Raw genomic sequence first — 21,127 nt, forward strand, 5'->3', positions numbered from 1 at the left:
ATCCGGCCAGCTCCTTGCACGCTTTCCATCCCTGCCAAGTTGAGGGTCGAGGTAGCAGCTCTGCCTCGTAAAAAACAGTCAAATGCTATGGAAATGGCAAAAATGCCATCTAATGCACCACAAAGCATGAAAAGGAACAACAAAAATCAGTTGATTGGTCATCATTGCAGAAACTCAGCTGTGACTTCACATTTGTTATTTGTATCTTGCTGTTCAATGGTCTCACGTGTGTATCCTGGCCAGTTCTTCAGGGTAAATGCCAGAGAGAACAGAGGTTATTTACAGTTGTAAGAAAAAGTTTGCGAACCTTTGCAATTACGTGGTTTTCTGCATTACTTATAAAATGCAGTCTGATATTAATCTAAGTCACAATAATAGACAAATACAATCTGCCGAAACTTATAACACGCGAACAATTGGCCCAGCAGAGATTGCACTTTCTGAGGAAGCTTAAACAAGCATCACTCCCCACTAACATCTTAACTACATTCTACAGAGGCGTGGTTGAGAGTATGCTGACCTTTTGCATCACAACCTGGTACTCCAGCTGCAGTGCTGTTGACAAAAAAGCCTTGCAGAGGGTGGTTAGGGGAGCAGAGAAGGTTATTGGGGTCTCCCTACCTTCTGTCCAAGACCTCTTTCAGAGTCAATGCCTCCAGAAGACACGGTACATCATTAAAGACCCCTCACACCCTCTCCATGAACTGTTAGTTCTTCTGCCATCAGGCAAACGTTAGAGGAGCATCAAAACTAAAACCACAAGGCTACTAAACAGCTTCCTCCCACAGGCAGTCAGACTGCTAAATAGCTGCTCCACCTGACTCTGCTTTGGACACTTTTAACTTGCACTGGACACTCATAACTGATTTTAACTGACATGTGGCTGTTGTGTTTTACTATTTATTGTTATGTTTATTATTTAGTGTTGCGTTTGTTATGTTATGATTACACTGCCCCTGAGAAATGCTGTCTCGTTCTGCCCTGCAGAGCTGATGTATGATTAGAATGACAATAAAGTTTTTTGAATCTTTGAATCTTTGAATCTTGAATCTTCTTCTTGTCAATACTGAGTACACTATTTAAACAATCACAGTTTAGATTCTTAGTTAAGTATGTGAACCTCTAGGGTAATGCCTTCTACAAAAGCTATTCAGGTGTTCCAATCAATGAGATGAGATTGGAGGTGTGGGTTGTAGAGGTGCCCTACCCTATAAAAAAAGAAAGTCAGGTTACTGACAGAGCCTGCTGTTCTCAAGAAAGATCTGTTTATGTACACCATGTCTTGATCAAAACAACTTTCAGAGGATCTCAGAAGAATTGTTGAGATACATGAAGCTGAAAAAGGTTACAAAAATCATTTCTAAAGACTTGAGTGTTCATCAGGCCACTGTTACGAGAAATTGTCTACAAATGGAGGAAACTCAGTACTGTTGTTACTCTCTCTCCCTAGGAGTGAGCATCCTGCAAAGATCACACCAAGAGCACAACGTGCAATGCTGAAGGAGGTGAAAAAGAACCCAAGGGTAACAGCAAAAGACCTGCAGAAATCCCTGCAACTTGCGAAGATCTCTGTTCATGCGTCCACTATAAGAAAAACACTGAACAAGGATGGTGTTCATGGAAGGACACCATGGAGGAAACCACTGCTCTCCAATTGCTGCACATCGCAAGTTTGCAAAAGACTACAATGCCCTCCGACAATGTTCTGTGGACAGATGAGACAAAAGTTGAACTTTTTGGCAGAAATGCACACCGCTATGTTTGGAAGAAAAAGGGCACTGCACACCAACACCAAAACCTCATCCCAACTGTGAAGCATGATGGAAGGAGCATCATGGTTTGAGACTGCTATGCTGCGCTTGCAATTGTTGAGGGAACAATGAATTCAAAATTGTATCAAGACATTTTACAGGAGAATATCAGGTTAGCATTCCGTCACCTGAAGTTTAGTAGAAGTTGGATAATGCAACAAGACAATGATCTGAAAAACAAGAGTAAATCAACAACAGAATGGCTTAAAAAGAAGAAAATTCGTGTTTTGTAATGACCAAGTCAGAGCCCAGACCATAACCCGATTGAGAAGCTGTGGCATGACCTGGTGGGCTGTTCAAGCAAGGCATCCCAGAGATATTGAAATAGAACAGTTGTCTATGGAGGAATTGTCTAAAATTCTTCTTCGCCGTTGTGCAAGTCCAATTAGCAGCTATAGGAAATGTTTGGTAGATGTTCTTCGCGATCAAGGTGCTTCTACCAGTTATTAAATACAAGGGTTCATATACCTTTTCCAGCCTGGACTGTGAATGATTAAACTATGTGTTCAATAAAGACATGAAAAGTACTATTATTGTGACTTTGATGAAGATCAGACCATATTTCATAATTAATACAGAAAACCACGTAATTGCAAAGGGTTCACAAACATATTCTTGCAAATGTATAAAGAGGAAAAAAACAGAAGACATTAAGAATCCATATTGCATGCACCTTCATTCATTGACAATACAGCCCTTAACATTGTAAAGAGTTCTTCCTGCAGTTTTTGGGCTTTCTAAGGCACAGTAAGGCACAGAACACAAAGGAAGAGCTGTTAGTAGCTATGGATAAGAATTATTATTGTCCAAAGTACAATGGTCTGCAGCAGTATTTATCAGAACTGAAGAACATTATACACAATACCAATGACATATGATACTAGTCTTAACCAAAATTAAAATGGACTCTGTGCTTTTATTGATAGCCTTAGACAAAAAGTCAAACCTTTTAACAACTCTTGCACACCTGACCCACATGATATTTGCAAAGACAAAGAATGGGAAAAGGGAATTGGCCAAGCTGGAAATGGTGGTCTGTGGTTCAGCTTTGATGCTCTAAAATAGATCTGCCTCATGAATGAGCTAACAGCGTGTGGTCAATTCTTCAAAAGATCTGCCATCAAAATCACAGTTTCAAAAATCAAATTCCACCACATGTGGTACTAGACTCACTTCAGTCTTTAAAATCAACTGTTGCCTGTTACATATTTTGAAGACAACCATGCACGGATTACAGACTATCTTGGCAAACTTGAAGGGATGATATCAAATGCAGAAAGGCTTTGAGATGAGGTTATCCAGCTCCATATTTAAAAAAATCTCCTCCAGTCTTCAACCCAGCTACATACAAAAAAACTCAGTAGGTCGGACAGCATCTATGGAGGGGAAATAACCTGTTTATTTATTCTCCTCCACAGATGCTGCCTAACCTGCTCAGATGCTCCAGCATTTTGAGTATGTTCCTCAAAATTTCTAGAGCCTCTTATGTTTATGATCTCTAACCTAGCTGCCTATATGACATCCTAATTGAGCACAGTACTGAAGGCAAATGTCCTTCACCAGAACCATTACTTTGTCAATGACTTTCCTTCCATTGCAAGGTTAGAAGTGGGAATGTTTGCTGATGATTGCACGATGTTCAATCCTATTCACAATTCTTCAGTAAATCAAGCAATTCATGCCTGCATGCAGCAAAACCATGTCATGGGCTGATGCGGCAATCAATAACCACCTCCAGCTGCAGAAATTCTAACCATCTACAGTACGTCAGACCAGCTACTCTGTGCGTCTCATCCCTTAGCCCCTAACATTCCAGAAAACAATCCAAGTTTGTCCAGCTTCTCCTTACAGCTAATGTGCTCCAAGTCAACCTCTGCTGCATCCTCTCCAAAGTCTCCACATCCTTTCTGTAGTGTGGTGACCAGGACTGCACACAGTATTCCAAATATGGCAGAACCAGCTGCAATATGATTTGCCAACTTTTACAGTTAAAGCTCTATGGCTTTATCAATGAAGGCAAGCATGCTATATGCCTCCTTTACCACCCTCACATACTGTATTGCCAATTTCAGGGTTCCATAGACATATAATCCAAAGATCCTCATTCGTCTAAACTCCAGCAAGTAAAGCCCAGAGCCATCAAACACTCCTCACACATTAATCCTTTCATTCCCAAAATCATTCTCGTGAACCTCCTCTGGACTCTCTCCAATGCCAGCACATCTTTTCTGAGATAAGGGACCCAAAACTGCTCTCAATACTCCAAGTGAGGTCTGACCAATGGTTTATAAAGACTCAGCATCTCATCCTTGCTTTCATATTCTAGACCTTTTAAAATGAATGCTAACATTGCATTTGGCTTCCTTACCACTGTCTCACCCTCCAAGTTAACCTCTAGGGAATTCTGCAAGAGGACTCCCGAGTCCCTTTGCACCTCTGATTTTTTAATTTTCTCCCCATTTAGAAAAACAGTCTATGCCCTTATTCCTTCTACCAAAGTGCATTATACTCCATTTGCCACTTCTTTGCCCATTCTCCATGTCTACATCCTTCTGCAGACTCCCTGCTTCCTCAACACTACCCGACCCACCACCGACCTTCATATCGTCCACAAATTTGGCCATGAAGTCATCAATTCCTCCATTGAAATCATTGCCATTTAATGTGAAAAGAAGCAGTGCCAATATCAACTCCTGAAAAACACCAGTAGTCACCAGAGGCCAATCAGAAAAGGCCCCTTTTATTAACACTCTTTGCCCCCTGCCAATCAGCTGATTTTCTATCCATGCTAGTATCTTTTCTGTAATACCATGAGCTCTAATCTTGTTAAGCAACCTCACGTGCCCCACTTGCTTCTTTTAAACTCTCTCTCCCACTACGCAATCCAGCATCTCCTCCGGAACTGTGGTGTGTCAAATGTCCCTCCTTAATATGAGACCGCAGTTACTAGTCTAGGCTACTCCAGCAGTAACTCCCAATCGTGTAACCTTTACCACCAGGAAGAACGGGGCAGCCCAAGCAAGAACATATATCACTTTAGAATTCTGCTTCCAGCAAACTGCTCCCCTTTTGTGTCTTCTCTCTCATCTCTCCTGACATACTCAGTTCTTTCTATACCCACTCCATTACCGTACTCTTTTCCCCTCCTACACCCACGCCAGCACGCACCACCATCACCATACTTTCCCTTGCTCCACCCACCCCAAATGCCCATCACCCACACTCTTTTGCCTCTGGTTCTCCTCTCCCAAATTATTCCCACTTGCTCTCCCCGCCTCCCTCACTTGATTCCATGCATCACCTTTCTTTCCTATTAGAATCAAATAGCTGCAGCCGTTCGAAACCTTTCAGCTTTTGCTATTTCCACCTGCCCTCCCCCCATCTGTCTATCACCCCTCCTCACCTGGATCCACCTATCATCTGTTAGCTCTTGCTCCACTTCTTTACACCATCTCCCCTCAAGCTTTCAGTCCAGAAGAGGGGTCTCGACCTGAAATGTCGACTGTGCTTTTCCCTCCATGGCTGCTACTTGACCTGCTGACTTCCTCCAGCATCTACTGGGTTGCCTCTGCAAGGTCCCATCATCCAAACTTCATCCTGAAACTCCAACAGTGGTTCAAGAGGAGATTCATCACCTCTTAATCAAGGACAATTAGATATGGGCAATAAACACCAGCTTGCAAGTGCCACCTTAAACAAATATTTATTTATTTTTAATTTAGAGATAGAGCACAGAACAGGCTCTTCTGCCCAACTGCCCAAAACAATCAGATACTTCCTTGAACTAAATGTTGAGAAGACATTCAGCTCTCCATTCATCACCCACTGAAAAGGAGATTTGTGTCTGTATTAGACACTCATCTGTGATACTGGCTCAGTTTGTATACTGTTTTGCTCTCCCTCCCTTTTTTCTCCTCTGGGATGGAGGCTGTAGCAAGCCTAAATGGTTGGACATGCCTTCCTGCTCTGCATTTTGCAACTTTTGTTTATGAAGATGGTAAGAATGCGGAATTCTCCACCTACAGGCCACATACACCATGCTCTCCACCCACACAGGATCACCAGTCTACTCGAAGTTTCTTGTCCCTTTGTCACCTTTCCCACCCACCTCCCCCATCTGGTTTCATCTGTCCACCATCCTCCACCTGTATGGTTCCACCTATGACCCACCAGCTTCTGCTCCACCCCCTACCCGTACTGCTGTGTAACAGCAATCTTTCATCTTCCCTCCCAGTCCTAATGCAGGGTATCAATCTGACATATTGACATCTCTTGCCTCAAAAAGCTGCTGCCTGACCTGCTGAGTTTTTACATTAGAACATTACAGTATGGTACACGCCCTTTTAACCTACTCTAAGATCAATCTAATCCTTCTCTCCCACAAGGCTCTCTATTTTTCTATCACTCAAGTCTCGTAAATGTCAATTTCTTCGAACTTTCTCTTTTTTAAAAATTCTTTGGCCTGTTTTGTTATCTATGTTCTCGCTCACTAAATGATCACCCATTCACCAGGCAACCTTGTTTACAGTTTATCCCCACTGTACACCCTACTGGGATAATTCCTCTCCATCTTCCCTACAGCTTAACAACCTGCCTTTACTTTGTTCCCGACTCAAACCTCAGTTGAGGTCGAAGGGTTTTCAATCCCAAACATTAATTGTGTTTTCCTCTTCCCACAGATGTGACCTGACCTGTTGAGTATTTCAATACTGTTTGTTTTAGTTCAGATTAAAAACATCTGCAGACTGCTAATTTCAGCAGCATAAACGCAAGCTGTTGTTGTTGCTTGACGAGCAGATTTATTGAAACTCAAGCACCAAAATGGACGTGGTCAACGACAGAATCCTGGACACGACTGTGTAACAGAGCCCATTCAGCAAAGATAGTTTACAGGCCTTAGAAGTTTCTAAACATTTAATTGACGATCAAACTGATCAAACCCAGTATTATCTTTTGATATCACCTTCAGTTTAATACCGAAGTTCTGCCACTTTACAAAAAAGTACATCAAATAAAAATAACTTGCATTAAAAAAAAAAATCTCTTCCTCCTTTCCTGTCTCTCTTCCTGGGGCAACCTATTGCTGAGCAGCAAGGGTGAGCTCTGTTCTGCCACATTTTCTACCTATTTTCCATCAACTGAGAAAGCATGGTTGGTGGTTAAAGAACGAAAATATTTCAAAGGCTGGGATTTTAAAGCTTGTCAATAATTTTTTTTCTAATAATTAAGAAATATGTACAATATAAGTGCCATCACAGTACAGAAAGCATTACATTGCAATTGTAATAGAAAATTCAAATTTTGATCCAAGCAACTCACCTGCAGTTGAAGAAATGGAATATTGAAAAACTTGTGCAAGTACTTCAACCCAAAACCATTCTTCATTGAAGATTCTGCATATCGAATATACGATGACCTGGGTAACCTAATGATGAAAGGAAAAGCAACATTAGTTGGAGGAAATAAAGACTGATCAGATTGGTGAATGGGATCCTCAGTGACACGACAGCTAGTACTATCAGTTACAGAAAGTACACAGAATGAGAATGAGGAGTTAGTCCAACTCACCCACGCCACTGTCACTGCTCTACATGAACTTGCTTTCATATTATTTGCAAATATATCTCATTTCTTTCTCCCTCAGATTATTATCCAATTTTTCCTGCATCCTTTCATGCTACTTCTCTTAACTACCTACATTCTATAAACAAGTTATATAGTACTACTACACTCTAGGTAGAAAGCTTTCTTCTTAATTTCCTTTATACAACAGTGACAAGTCAAAAAATATTTCCTTAGCTGCAGGGAGCTTTGGGGCACCCTGAGATTCTGGAACATGGTTTCAAAATGCAAGTCTTTCTTTCCATCAGATTTGCATTTGCCCCATCAAAAAGTTACTCTTACTACTCCCTGCACCAGCCTAAAGGCCAAGTTTTGGCCAACAGGCCAAGAAAACTGCTGCTCTTCACCAACAGCATCCCTAATTAAATGCTGCACTGTGACAGCACCTCTAATCAGCAATTAACATTCATGAATGTCAACCTAATAATAGGTTCAAATTACGGTGGAACTTCAGGCTCTGAGCCTCTTTGAAGGATCCAAGCAGTAACAACTGCCTTCAAACACAGAACAGAGTATTCATCCTCTAACTACCTGCCACAATTTAAGTTTTGATTTAAACAATCCTTATGGGAGAATTGCACATCCCCATTGGTGAAGTGATGCTCTTTATCATCACCCTAACAGAAAACACTCTACAGAGCATCATTACACTAGACTGAAGCAGCACGACAGAGGATGAACCAGCTCCAAATGCACAGTTGGACACAGCGGGAAAATGTTGAAGGCAGCAAAGCTATGCTCCAGTGGCAACAGGCATCTTACAATGTGCAAATATTTCCTTGATAGTCCTTGTCTCAAATGAACATGCAGTCAAGGGAAAAGGAAAGACAGCAGGATTTGGGATAAAACAAAAACACCAGCAATTCCCCCACAAAGTGGAGAGAACACTACCAGATATTCTCTCTGCCAGCTAACTCCATGAACACTTTCTTAACAATGACATTCGCTGGTCAGACACAGCCAGCAGGATACTCATCCAAGGATTAAAAAAGCAAATGCAACAGCAACTGAGATGCTATGTATATGATAACAGGTTTACTGTGGGATTAATCTAATATTTAAACTGTTTCCAAAAATAGATTGTAACAAGAGTACTTCTGGGAAATGAAGCTGTTCACAATAGCACTGCAAAATACACAGAAGTAACATTACACTGCTCTCTCACCACTATAACAGATCACCACATCTGCACAACAGACTATGATGCCTGTTCTGTGATGCAGTTTCTCAGTCTAGAAAAGAAGTGCAAATATTTTCTTTGTCCAGTAAAAACCCACAGACAAGAGGAATGGCTGGAGACAAACAGGACTGACAAGTCTGAGCCTGGTGGTTGCCAGGAGCAGAGAAAGGCAGTGTAACTATGTTCTGAGCAGTGAGCAGGCAGCTCAACGTTCCCACAACCTAGCCTACCATTGGCAACTTCCCACTCTTCAGAGGTTAATTCTGCTTTTTAAACCCGGCTCGAGGTTTCTGAGTTGGAGCACAAGAAACCACAGGGGCCGCAGTGTGTGAAATTTCTGGGCAAAGCTCTCCACCTGACATCAACTGTTTTGATGCATCAGCTCTTAGTAAACTGGCATAAACACAGGGGGAGAAAAAGCTCTGATCCACCTCGAACAATATTACTTATAACGTTCTACAAACACCAACTGAACAACCATGCGCTTCCAGAACTGTGTTTAACAGGCTATGATTGGAAGAGGAGGGACAATGTCCAGTATCAGGAGTCAGCTCTAATGATTTATGTCTGCAGCTCTGTTCACAACCTCAGGACATCCAAAATGCTTTGCAGCTAAAGCACAGCTATTTTAAGTGTGGTCACCGCTGAGCTGTGGGAAACATGGCACAAAGCAAGCTCCTGTAAACAACAATATGATAATGACCAAGTACTTGCCCAGAATTTCTAGCAGGAAGCTGGAAATTCCACATGGAGCTGTGGTTTGAAGCTCCAAAGCTGTGCACAAGTTCTAGACTCCACAGAAGTGAGCACAAATGCAGAAGTCCGAAACTTTCACACAGCTGAGTGCAGAGGATTTCCCAACTGTACTCCAAAGTTGGAGTGAGAACTTCGATGGATTTGCCAGTGCTATCGCTGGGCAATCTGTCGAGCACAGGAACAGTCAGCCCATTCTTTGAATAAAGAGGAACAACAGCAAGGGATAAGGGCAAGGAAAACGTAAATGGCTCATTTTTAATTGAGTTAATTTAAATGTATTAATAAATTTGAAATGAGTTCTAGTCCTATCAGTGTTCTGATTTGGGTGCTTTTGAAAATATTTTACATCATATTTAAATACAATAGCTCTTGAATGCTTGAAAACATCAGGCACAATCACAAACATTCAAGGATTTGACAGTCCTGTTTCAGTGTGGCCATTTTGCTCATGGCCTCTCCCATCAGCTCCCTTGTAAAAGTTCGAAGGGGAAATCTCACAATGATAACAAGGGTTTAAACAGGAACTAGCAGTAAGCAGCTAAGTGAACACTGCAGGTCAACATTTATCCTTTGGCTGGGGTGGATAAAGGCTGGGTCCAACAGCATGGAGAATTTCTTTGTTGCCACTGAAACATACTACTCTATTTCAACTGAACTCGCCAGAACCCTGCTCTAACCCATTCAATCGTTACAGTTTCATAAATGCAACTATTAAATGATTGATAAAATCATCTAGCAATTCCACTGTTACTTCTGCCTTCATGCAAAAACAGCTACAGTAAATCGGATACGTTTAGAACAGGCAGCAAGAAGTTAAATGGATGAAGAGCTATGGTTAGTGCCAACAAGGTTTCTTTCCAATGGGAAAACAATAATTTTGTGCCTAAAGAATTCATCATTGTGAATCAACCCATAAATCTTCATGCCCCTTCAAGCTTCTAAGTCATACATTTACCTCATCAGATCTATCTTTAGACATCAGCACTTCAATGAACCACATTAGTCCACAATGAAGAATTCTTCAGGCACCAATGTCTGTTAACCCCCCCTTTCATCACTAACCTTGATGACACCAACCCATAGCTCTTTCCATGTACATTCTTGCTCTCTGCTCTGCATACATCTGGTTTATTACTGCTGCTACAGCCATGAAACTTGACTTGCACTTCTGTAACATAATTCATTAGAGTTAGGGTTAAGATTAGGTCAACAGTATTGATTAAAAAATCTACAAATACCATAAATCTGAAATAGAAACAGAAAATGCTGGAACTATTTGACAGGTCATGCACTGGAAGTAAGAGATGAGCAGAAAGGGTAAAGTAAATGCCTGTGACAGGATGTCGGGGGCAAGTTGTTGAAGTCACCTACTTGATAAACTAACGTGATTAAACAGAGAAGGAAAGAAAAACAAAGCAATATATTACAACTATGAAATGCAAGTCAAGAATATGTTTTTGTTTTAGATTTCAGCATCTGCAATCTCTGTTGACTTTACCATATCACTGCTTGGCATGGATCATTTCAGTTACAAGAGACAGGAGAGGCTGGGCTTGCTTTCCTTTGGAGAAAGCTGAGGGGACAAAGATAGGGTGCATAGTAGGAAACCATACCTCAGAGCAGAGGCACGTAGAGCAAGAGGGCTCAAATTTAGGATAAGGGGTAGGAGGTTTACAAAGCATCTGAGAAAGGACTTTTTTTTTTACACTCAGAGAAAAGCCAGAATCTGGAACATACTGCCAACAGGAGTACTGAACAAATCGCACTTAAGTGGATATTGAAGAGTGGTCACAGAGTTATTTTCTTCTAAAGGTCATTTAGTAACATCTCCTACATGCTGTCATTTTGTATAATTCAATTGCACAAGGCAAACTTCTTAAGGTGTAGTGGAAGTAGAATTAACACTCACACCTCCATCAGTTTTATAACTAACTGTACTGTAATTACTCAAAACAAAACAAACTATTTCTCCCAAACAACAGGAATTCTGCAGATGCTGGAAATTCAAGCAACACACATCAAAGTTGCTGGTGAACGCAGCAGGCCAAGCAGCATCTGTAGGAAGAGGTGCAGTCGACGTTTCAGGCCGAGACCCTTCGTCAGGACTAACTATTTCTCCCTGCAGCTTTGTTTCAATTCAATTGACTGTACCTTTTCCCCACGGTTGGTTATGGCTAATACCAGAGGACATCCTTTTAAGGTGACTGGAGGAGATTTACGGGACATGCCAGAGGTAGGTTTTTTTACCCCCCCCCCCCACATAGGGTGGTAGGAGCATGAAATGCAGTGTTGGTGGCAGTGGTAGAGGCTGATATATTAGGGACATTTAAGAGGCTCTTAGATAGGCACATGGATGAAAGAAAAATGGAGGGTACGTAGGAGGGAAGGGTTAGATTGATCATGGAGCAGGTTAAAACATCGACACATGGTGGGCCAGAGAGTTAGTAACATGCTGTACTGTTCTAGGTTTTCTCCCAGTTGTTTTACTGTCAATTACCATGCCCTACTTCTAAAAAACTCCATTACTGCACTGCTGCACCATAGACCTCCATCAATTTCATCTAATTCTATTACTTTGCTCTCTCCTTTTATCCTTGTATTATTCCCAAACTAATTCCAATGCTCATCTTTGCCCATAGCTTGAATTCAATCTAAATTAATACTTGCACTCTCACTTCATGTAGACCTGAGTCAGTCCCAAGGCAATCAAACTTTGTGCCCCAAAAGCCTTGAAGCATTCTGAAACCACCCAGAATGGCTTGCTCTGTCCACAGAGCCAGATTAATCCCAAATCCTTCTCCACTGCTATCAGACTTGAGAACCAATCAACAATTTCACATCCCTTCACAATGGTGATGTGGTGCTGACGTGTTCTGGGACTTAATTGCACCTCATTTTCTGTTGCTGTTTCAGCATTTATTTTTGCACCATTCAGCTGTTTTGTACTCACCCGTGGCTATTGCTGTATTCATTATTACCATGTGTGCTCTTTACCAGCTGAGCTTTGTGTGAACAAGGAATATCATTGCACCCTGGTGTATATGACAACAAACTAATCTAATCTCAGTAGTCCCTTCTCTCTGCATCAAAACTAAATTTACCCTCTGCCCCACTCCCTCTCCATAGCATTGGAACAATCACCACTAATCCTATTGACCTGGTGGTCATACATCAATACACACCATAGCCTTGCAAAAGGAACAGCACAAGGAGGGGTCTGTGTGAGAAAAACAATGAAACAAACGGGGATCCCTCTGACTTTCTCCACAATCTGAGAACACCCATTTTGCTTCCTCATCATCCACCAATGTGAAAAGAGTCCAAACCTCTTGATTGCAAATCCGTCATTTGCTTTACCTGTTGATACCGTAAATGAACTCCTTGACGTCATCAGGAAGGATGACCCGGTGCTCTCCCATGTCACGGTGGTTCCCAAGGACACAGACTGGAATATGGTCAGGCACTTTTGGAAGTTCTTTCATGATATAACTGAAGGTCCTGCAGGGTAAAGAATCAATACGTCATTTGCTCTTCTGTGTACAGTTTCATTGATTTATCGATGAAGTTCAGTGTAGTGGGTACAATGCCAAAACTAGTCATCTGGACCAAACTTAGAAAATGTATTCAAGATGAATGAAGTGATCTCTTCACAACAACAAAAGCCGCCACTAGAGGCAAGAATGGAGCAGAGAAACACAGCCAAGGGGCATCCAGATGAAGGGGTCCTAGTTACCACCACACACCTGGGGAAATTTGGGAGGTCGGGAGAGAATAAAGTAACCTGACTCACTCTCTGCCATCTCTGCAAGAGCCACAGCTGGAAGTAAGAAAGTGTCCATGTTCACTTGGGAGAAATGCAGAGAGGAGGGAGGCACAGAAAGGGGAAGGACAAAGTTAAACCTTAATCCCTGTGGAGGGTCAAGGAGTACTTCACTCCTGGATCCTTCGGTTCTACCACACTTCTCAGTGCCCTGCTGTTCACTGTGCAAGTCCTACCCTGGTTTGTCCATTCAAAGTGCAAAATTTCACACTTGTCTGCCATTTTTCAGCCCATTTCCCCATCTGGTCCAGATTACACTGCAAGCTTTAATAGTCTTCCTCACAGTCCACTATGCCCCCAATCTTGGTGTCATCTGCAAATTTGCTGAATCGGTTTACTACATCATCCAGATCGTTGATATGAATGACAAACAAGTCTTATCTTTAGAACAATGGAATGTCAGCTATCCTCCAGTTCCCCCTTGCAATTTCTGATAGCTTCCAGCAAGGTCCAAGGGAACACCTTGTCAGGTCCTGAAGACTTATCTACCCTAACTTGTCACAAGACATCAAGCACCTCCTCTTTTATAATCCATATATGCTCCATGACCTCACTGCTGTTTTGCCTCAGTTCATAGACTCCATCCATCTTCCAAATACACACACCCATGTAAGAACCCATATAAGATATCCTCCATCTCTTTTGGCTCCATGCATAGATGACCTCATGGTTCCTCAAGTAAACTGATTTTGTCCCTTACTATACTTTTGCTCTGAATATCTGTAAAAACCCAAGCAACCCTTCTTTTAGCCCTGGTTTCCCTCTTAAGTGTTCTCTTGCATTTCCTATACTCCTGAAACACTTTATTTGTTCCTTGCTGCCTATAACTGCCATGCACCTCATCCCTCTTAACTAGGGCCTCAATATCTCAAAAACCAAGGTTCCCTAAACTTGTTACCCTTGCCTTTTATATTGAAAGGAACATGCACATTGTACTCTCAAAATTTCACTTTTGAAGACCCCCACTTATCAAGCACACCTTTGGCAGAAAACAACCTATCTCAATCCACACGCCCAGTCCTTTCTGATGCCATCAAAATTGGTCTTCCTTCAATTTAGAATCTCAATCCGAGGACCACAACTATCCTTCTCCAGAGTTAACTTGAAATGAATGGACATAAGTCACAGATTGGAGCAGATTTAATTGGCCAAATAACCTCATTCTGCTTCTATGTCTTATGATCTAGATCCAAAGTGTTTCCCTACTCACACACACTTCCATTACTTGCCCTGCCCCTTTCCCTAATAAGAGATACAGTATCACACTCTCTATAATTGGGACCTCTAAATTGATTAAGGAAACATTCCTGAAAACATTTGACAAACTCTATCCCATTTAACTCTTTTACACTCAGTATGGGAGTCCCACTCAATGTGTGGAAGTAAAAATCACATAATATCACAATGTTGTGTTTTTTTGCAACAGTCTGCAATCTCTCTATAAAGTTGCTTCTAAATCCTGCAGACTGTTGAATGTTCTATAATATAATCCCATTAACATGGTCATCCTTTTTTTAATCCTCTGTTCTACTCACATAGCGTCAGTAAACAAACCCTCCAGTCTGTCCTTTCTGATGATTGCTGTGACATTTTCCGTGACTAGTTATATCACCCCTCCCCCTTTAATTCTATCCTCACCTCTCCATCATCCAAGTGATCTTGTAGAGGCAAGATCACTTGGGTTATTTAAAGAAAAAAAACAGATTGATCTTACAAAAAACCAGGGCTGTGGGAATCTGCACTGAGAGGCACGAGACATAGGATCCACGGAAACTTGGCTGCGTGAATTCACAATTGGCTTGACCACAATTGGCTGAGGGTGCTGGTAGATGGAGTGTATTCTGCCTGGAGGCCAGTAACTTGTGGTGCTCTGAGACTCTTGCTCTTTGCAATTTTTATAAATGGCTTGGATGAGGAAATGGAAGGGTAGGCTGGTAAGTTTGCAGATGACACAAAGGTTCATAGTGTTGTTGATAGTGTAGAAGGCTGTTGTTAGATTACAATGGAACACTGACAGGGTGCAGGGCTGGGCAGAGGAGTTCAATCCAGAAAAGTGTGAAATGATTGAATTTGAAGGCAGAGTACAGCTTAATGGCAGGATTCTTAGCAGCGCGGACAAACAGAGAGATCTTGGGTTTCAAGACCATACAGCCCTCAAGGTTGTCACACAGCTGATAGGGTGGCTCACAAGGCACATGGTGAGTTAACCTTTATTAGTTGGGGGACTGAGGTCAAGAGCCACGAGGTAATGTTATAGGTCTATAAAACTCTGGTTATATCATACTTGGGAGTATTGTGTTCAGTTCTGGTTGCCTCATCATCAGAAGGACATGCAAGCTTTAGAAAGAGTGCAGAGGTTTACCAGGATGCTGCTTGGAATTGAGGACATGACTCATGAGGAAAGGTTGAGTGAGCTAAGGTATTTTTTACTTTAGAGCATTGGAGGATATGAGTTGAGGAAAGTTTAGGGAAGATGAGTTTTTTTTTAAAACAGAGCATGGTAGGTGCATAGAATGCACTGCTGGGGTGGTGACAGAAGCTGATATATTTACGAGGCATGTGGAAGTAAGAAAACAAAGTTATGGGCTGTGTCAGAGGGAAGGGATAAACTGGTCATGGAGTAGGTTTATAAAAGATAGCACAACATTGTGGGCTGAAGGGCCCATACTGTGCTCTACTTGTCTCTGTTCTATGAGACCTGGACAGATCAGCCATGATCACATTGACCAGGGCAGGTTTGAGGGGCCAAGTGACAATTTTCTTATATTTTCACTCAAGAAGCTTGAGGCTACTTCATGCCTGCACACCCCTGGACAACTACATCCTCTACCACTGGGTGCCGTAGCTGCAACTGTGAACAAGATGTACAATAGGAATTTTCCATAGTGTCAACAGAATCTCCTAAAAACAGGCAAACTTTTCCACTGAGGGCACAGGCAGCAGGTGAATAGGCAGCTGTCTACACATGCTCTTTTGACTCACATGCTAGCCTGTGCTGGAAATGTAATCCACTCCTTCAGCAGTGACCTTTTACACAGCAGTACCAAGGGAAAATCAGATGAACTTTGTTGACCACATCCCACCGGAGTATAAGTAAAAGGGTGACTCAGCAGTCACTTTTCACAAGTCACTTTTTAAAACTGCAACTTTAACCCAAAGTTCCTAAAAGTTAATGGGGTTAGTGTTATGCACAGAGTTCTACATTCACAGAATCACATACAATGGGGATCTGGTGTAAAACACTGAAATAGTCTTACCATTGCTTGGTGATGTCAAACATCATTATAACACCATTACAGTTTTTGTAGACATCGAGGAATTCTGCATCCAGGGCCATCTCTGCATCAGTCTATCAAAATAAAACAGGGAGGATTAATGCTTCTCACTGAAAACAACTGTTTGTGACAGCAGAATGGCATCCTTGGACCTGGAAATGCAATAAACCTGTACCTCTTAATTGCATCTGGTACAGTGCTGGGCACCATCTCAGAACTAGAATCAGAAAACTGCAAGACAGAAGAATGCCCTTTGACACATTGAGTCTGAGTCAACCATCAAGCATCTAATTAAACTCTATTCCCCTTACCTCCCAGATTCCACCAGTCAACTACACACCACGACAACCCACACATTGCTGGAAACCACAGCACCTGGAGGAAACCCATGTGGTCACAGGTAGAACATGTAACCTCCATACCAACAGCACCAGTGATCAGGACTGCATCCCGGTTGTTGGAGCAGTACTGTGCCCCACTGGGAGAATTCAAAGATCCCCAGCTGTGGCAACTCTTCACCTGTGAGTCTGTTGGGGTCATACACAGTGTTTGGTGGCCCCAGCGTGGCATCTCGCATATCAGTGAGATCCAGCGTAGACTGGGAGACCGTTATCCAAGCACCTACGGTCCATCCGCCAGAAAAAGTGGGATCTCCCAGTGGCCACCCATTTTAATTCAACTTCCCATGCTGATATGTCTATCCATGGCCCCCTCCACTGTCGTGATGAGGCCACACTTAGGTTGGAGGAACAACACCTTGTATTCTGTTTAGGTAGCCTCCAAACTGATGGCACAAACAGCGATTTCTTGACCTTCCGGTAATGCACGCACCCCCCCCCCCCACCCCCGTCCGTCCTTCACCATTTCTCATCTCCTTTTTCCTCTCTCACCTTATCTCTTTGCCCACCCATCGACTCCCTCTGGTGCTCCTTCCCCCTTTTCTTCCTTCCATGCCCTTCAGCTCTTTACTTCATCCCTCCCTCTTCAGGTTTCACCTACCAACTTGTGTTTCTCTCTCCCCTCCCCCCACCTTTTAAATCTACTCCTCAGCTTTATTTTCCTCCAGTCGTGCCAAAGGCTTTCGTCCCAAAATGTCAACAATACTCCTTTCCATGGCTGCTGAGTTCCTCCAACATTTTGTGTGTTGCTTGGATTTCCAGCATCTGCAGATTCTATCTTGTTTGTGACTGGATCCCCAGGAGGTGCTTTGAACAGGATACAAGGTGGCTTGATGAGAAACTGTTTCCTATGCTGGCAGAACAGGTATAACCATAAAATTAAAGCTTTACGCTTCTGACTCCTCAGGAAACAATGGACTGTGGAAGCACAGAACTCTGCTCCAGGATGCTGGAGACTGATTACATTTAAACTTGGGATTGGTAGATCCTGGGAGAACACAAGGTGTGAAACAAGGCAGGTAAGTGGAACTGATTTATTGTCCAGCTAAAATCTCACTAGAAGGTAGAACATTTAGAGGACAAAAATTGCTGAAATTCTAAAATTAAAAAAACACATGGTCTGGCAACATTTGGGGAGAGAGAAACAGTGTAAATGTTTTAGGTCTAAGATCTTTCATCAGAACTTGAAATGAGTGCAAGATTTTAAAGTGCAGGGAAGGAGATGGTGGAGAGAAAGGAGAACTGTGATAAGGTGGAGTCGAAGAAACCCAGGTTATATAAATGACGTTGAGACTATAAGGTGACAAATGTTTCCTAATCATATCTGATCTGTCTGGAAGAAATGTAGAGGATGAGGAATGAGGGCAGAAGAGAAGAAAAATAAACAAACTACATCTTGATCTCAAGTACTTAAACATGTACAAGGGATTAATAGGTATCTGATTAACACACAGTAGCTGAAGGAGCAATGTCTTCCGTATGATATTAATTATGACGACCTCACCAACATAGAAACCAGTTGTCGGCATCTTGGAGAAGCAGAGGTCATAGTGACCTGCTGTCATTACTCCCACACCTCAGGCAGTCTGCATTACAGATACATTCAAGGTCAAAGCATGATGGACAAGGATAACTTAGAACTTATTTACCTTCCTTGAGGGGAGCTTAAAGCCAAAAACTTGTTCCCCATGATAACTGATATTGAGACATGACTAAGAAAGCCAGCTCATTAATTTAGTTCATCCACATAGACTGATCAAAAACTTCCGGCTGGTTGAGAAATATTTGCAAGTTTGCCTTTATTTTATGAATGTTTAATAAAAGGTTGAAATGATGAAGAAATTCCTGACATTTAACCCAATTTGCATCTGTATTTTGTTGCTCTGAAACACTTGGAAATTTATTTCAGCTTACTTACCTTATCAGTTCTGGGCCTAGCCTACTTGCACTATTACTCATGGCTGAGGAGCTCAACTGATTAACGTCAGCCAGGCTTCCACTGCTGCTCCATCTTTGCAATTTACTCAATGTGGGTGCAGTTGCAGGATCTGGGGCTGCAATATGCAGGGTCTGGAAAATCTGAGCAGCATTTCCCTCTGCCCTCTTCTGAACATGGCTACAGCAGAGTGAAACACTTCTCCAAAAGCACTGGACTTTCACCCTGCTTTCTACTGATCTAGATCCGGGCTTGAGTCAGCTTTAGCTGCCAACCTCAGCCTGTGAGCTGTTCTGTCAAATTAGTGGGCTTAATACTCAAGAATTGCACTGGCACTCAAATATAGTGAATTCTATCTACTTCCTAATACTCCAAGTAAACACACGATTCAAGTGTTTCTCTAGTGTCAGTGTGAAGAGTGCTTGAGGATGGAAAGAGGTGATCTCCACACTTAAAATACAGGCTAACTTATGAGCCAGTGAAATGAAAAGGCTGCTAACTAATGTGAACACAAACCAACTGTGGGACTGGAGACTGATGCAACCCACAGAACATATCATTCATTGAAGCTTATCGATACATCATACTAGGTGGATGCCATCATATCACCTACCAATCCTGGATCACTGCAGCCATTAACTAAAATACTGCCTTTGAGCTTCAGTTCTGATACAATGCACTGAACTGCTAACAAAATGGAAATGAAGTGCACAGGTATGCAATCGGTGCATATGACATTTCAGACATGCATATACACCTGCAGCCTCAGCGACTAATAACTGTAAATTAATGTACTTATGTTTATTTACGAATAGAAGCAAAGATTTATCAAGTGGTAGGACAACTCCTGTAAATTTTGCACTGCAGGTTACATTAAATACAACTTCCAACTGACAGCTGCTGACATCCTTGACAACAGAAAACAGAACCAACACCCCACTCCCCCACATTGTTCAGTAAAAGGTTGACCTAGCCGAGGGCTTTACTTATCCAACACATGGGAAATATCACCCAGCTATTTTACATTTTCATATATAGGGAGATTCAGGATCAAATGTGATTCCAGGCCTGATGCAGGGCCTCAACCTGAAACATCGACCATCCTTTTGCTTTTACAGACACTGTCCATACTGTTGAGTTCTCCAGTAGTTTGCTTTTTGCTCTAAATTCTATTATCTGCAAACTCTTTCATCTTCTGTGATTCTGAGATGTCATTCTGAAGTTACTGTCTATCCCTATTTCCGTAGAATGCTATTGAATAAACAGCGATCTTAGTTGTAATTTGAGAACAAAAGAAAATAAAAACCAGAGCATAAGAGACAGGAAATGAAGTGGACTTCAGCGCCACCAATAGCTGAAAAATTACATTTCCGGGGGCATGGGCAGTTCATGTTATAGATAAGGCCATGAGGACCATATACTGCAAAAATGTGACAACAGGAAGACTTAGTGGAAAAGAAGTAGATGGAGAAACAATACCTGCAATACATTACAAGCAAGGAGTCTCTATGGAATGTTTTGACAACAATCAATGTCAAGGTCATACTGCAATATAACTCCAAGTACATCAAACAGTACCTCTTGTGGATCATTCTCCAGTTTCAAGCCATCTCCTTTTCTTCGGCTTTTACCTGAACAAGGACAACAATTGGTTAATAAAGTTTATGTCTTAATTTCCTTCCAAATATCTCACCAAACTATACGTCACTTAAGTAGTAGTGGGAGGGATGAACAATGAGTAACCAGCCTGGAAACTTCAATTTGCTCTCCCAAAACAAAGCAATGTCCTCAGGGATCCTTCCCCATCTATTGTGGTTTCTTTACATTGCTGTACTAAAATTACTTTGAATATTAAAGTTTTAGTTAGCTGCCATTGTTAAATTTCTTAATTTTTTTTTTGAGTCTTTTGATGGGCCAGTTAAAAACATGTCGAACAAAGCATTATCTGCATGCTGAAGGCAAAGCAAATGATGAAATTAGCTTTAACCAGAGTCAAAGATTTAAAATCAAATTGCTAGTCAAGTTGCAGAACAGAAACCTCTCTGGTGCACCAACGCGATTTTTCGAGTTTCAAGATTCAGGATTGTTTGACGTCATTTCCAGTACGCAGGTGTACAAGAGAACAAAATAATTGTTACTCCAGATCTGATGCACCATATAAAAACACACTAAGATAAACAACAAAACAATAAAGAAAAACACAATAAATATAGATACACAAGTTACCTTGTATACATAGATTGATATATGCACATAAGGTGATGTCCGGTACAGGAATGTCTGTACATTAGGTGACTGATAGGAGATGATAAGTTATGGTGGTGGGGTT

The 21,127-nt window shown here is 41.8% G+C and overlaps 1 protein-coding gene across 5 annotated transcripts in view; it reads right to left on the minus strand.

Annotated features, from left to right (window-relative positions):
• Window positions 1–21,127, minus strand: part of LOC134359978 (rab-like protein 6) — a 93,535-nt gene that overhangs the window by 36,058 nt on the left and 36,350 nt on the right. For all 5 annotated transcript variants that reach the window (XM_063073900.1, XM_063073899.1, XM_063073898.1 and 2 more), the window contains 4 exons: window positions 20,377–20,429; window positions 16,447–16,538; window positions 12,727–12,867; window positions 7,131–7,236 (listed from right to left, as the gene is read on the minus strand). In XM_063073900.1, the coding sequence (XP_062929970.1) occupies window positions 7,131–7,236; window positions 12,727–12,867; window positions 16,447–16,538; window positions 20,377–20,429 (392 nt within the window). The remainder of the gene's footprint in view (window positions 1–7,130; window positions 7,237–12,726; window positions 12,868–16,446; window positions 16,539–20,376; window positions 20,430–21,127) is intronic.

This window comes from Mobula hypostoma, chromosome 21, assembly GCF_963921235.1.
Source record: "Mobula hypostoma chromosome 21, sMobHyp1.1, whole genome shotgun sequence".
NCBI lineage: Eukaryota > Metazoa > Chordata > Chondrichthyes > Myliobatiformes > Myliobatidae > Mobula > Mobula hypostoma.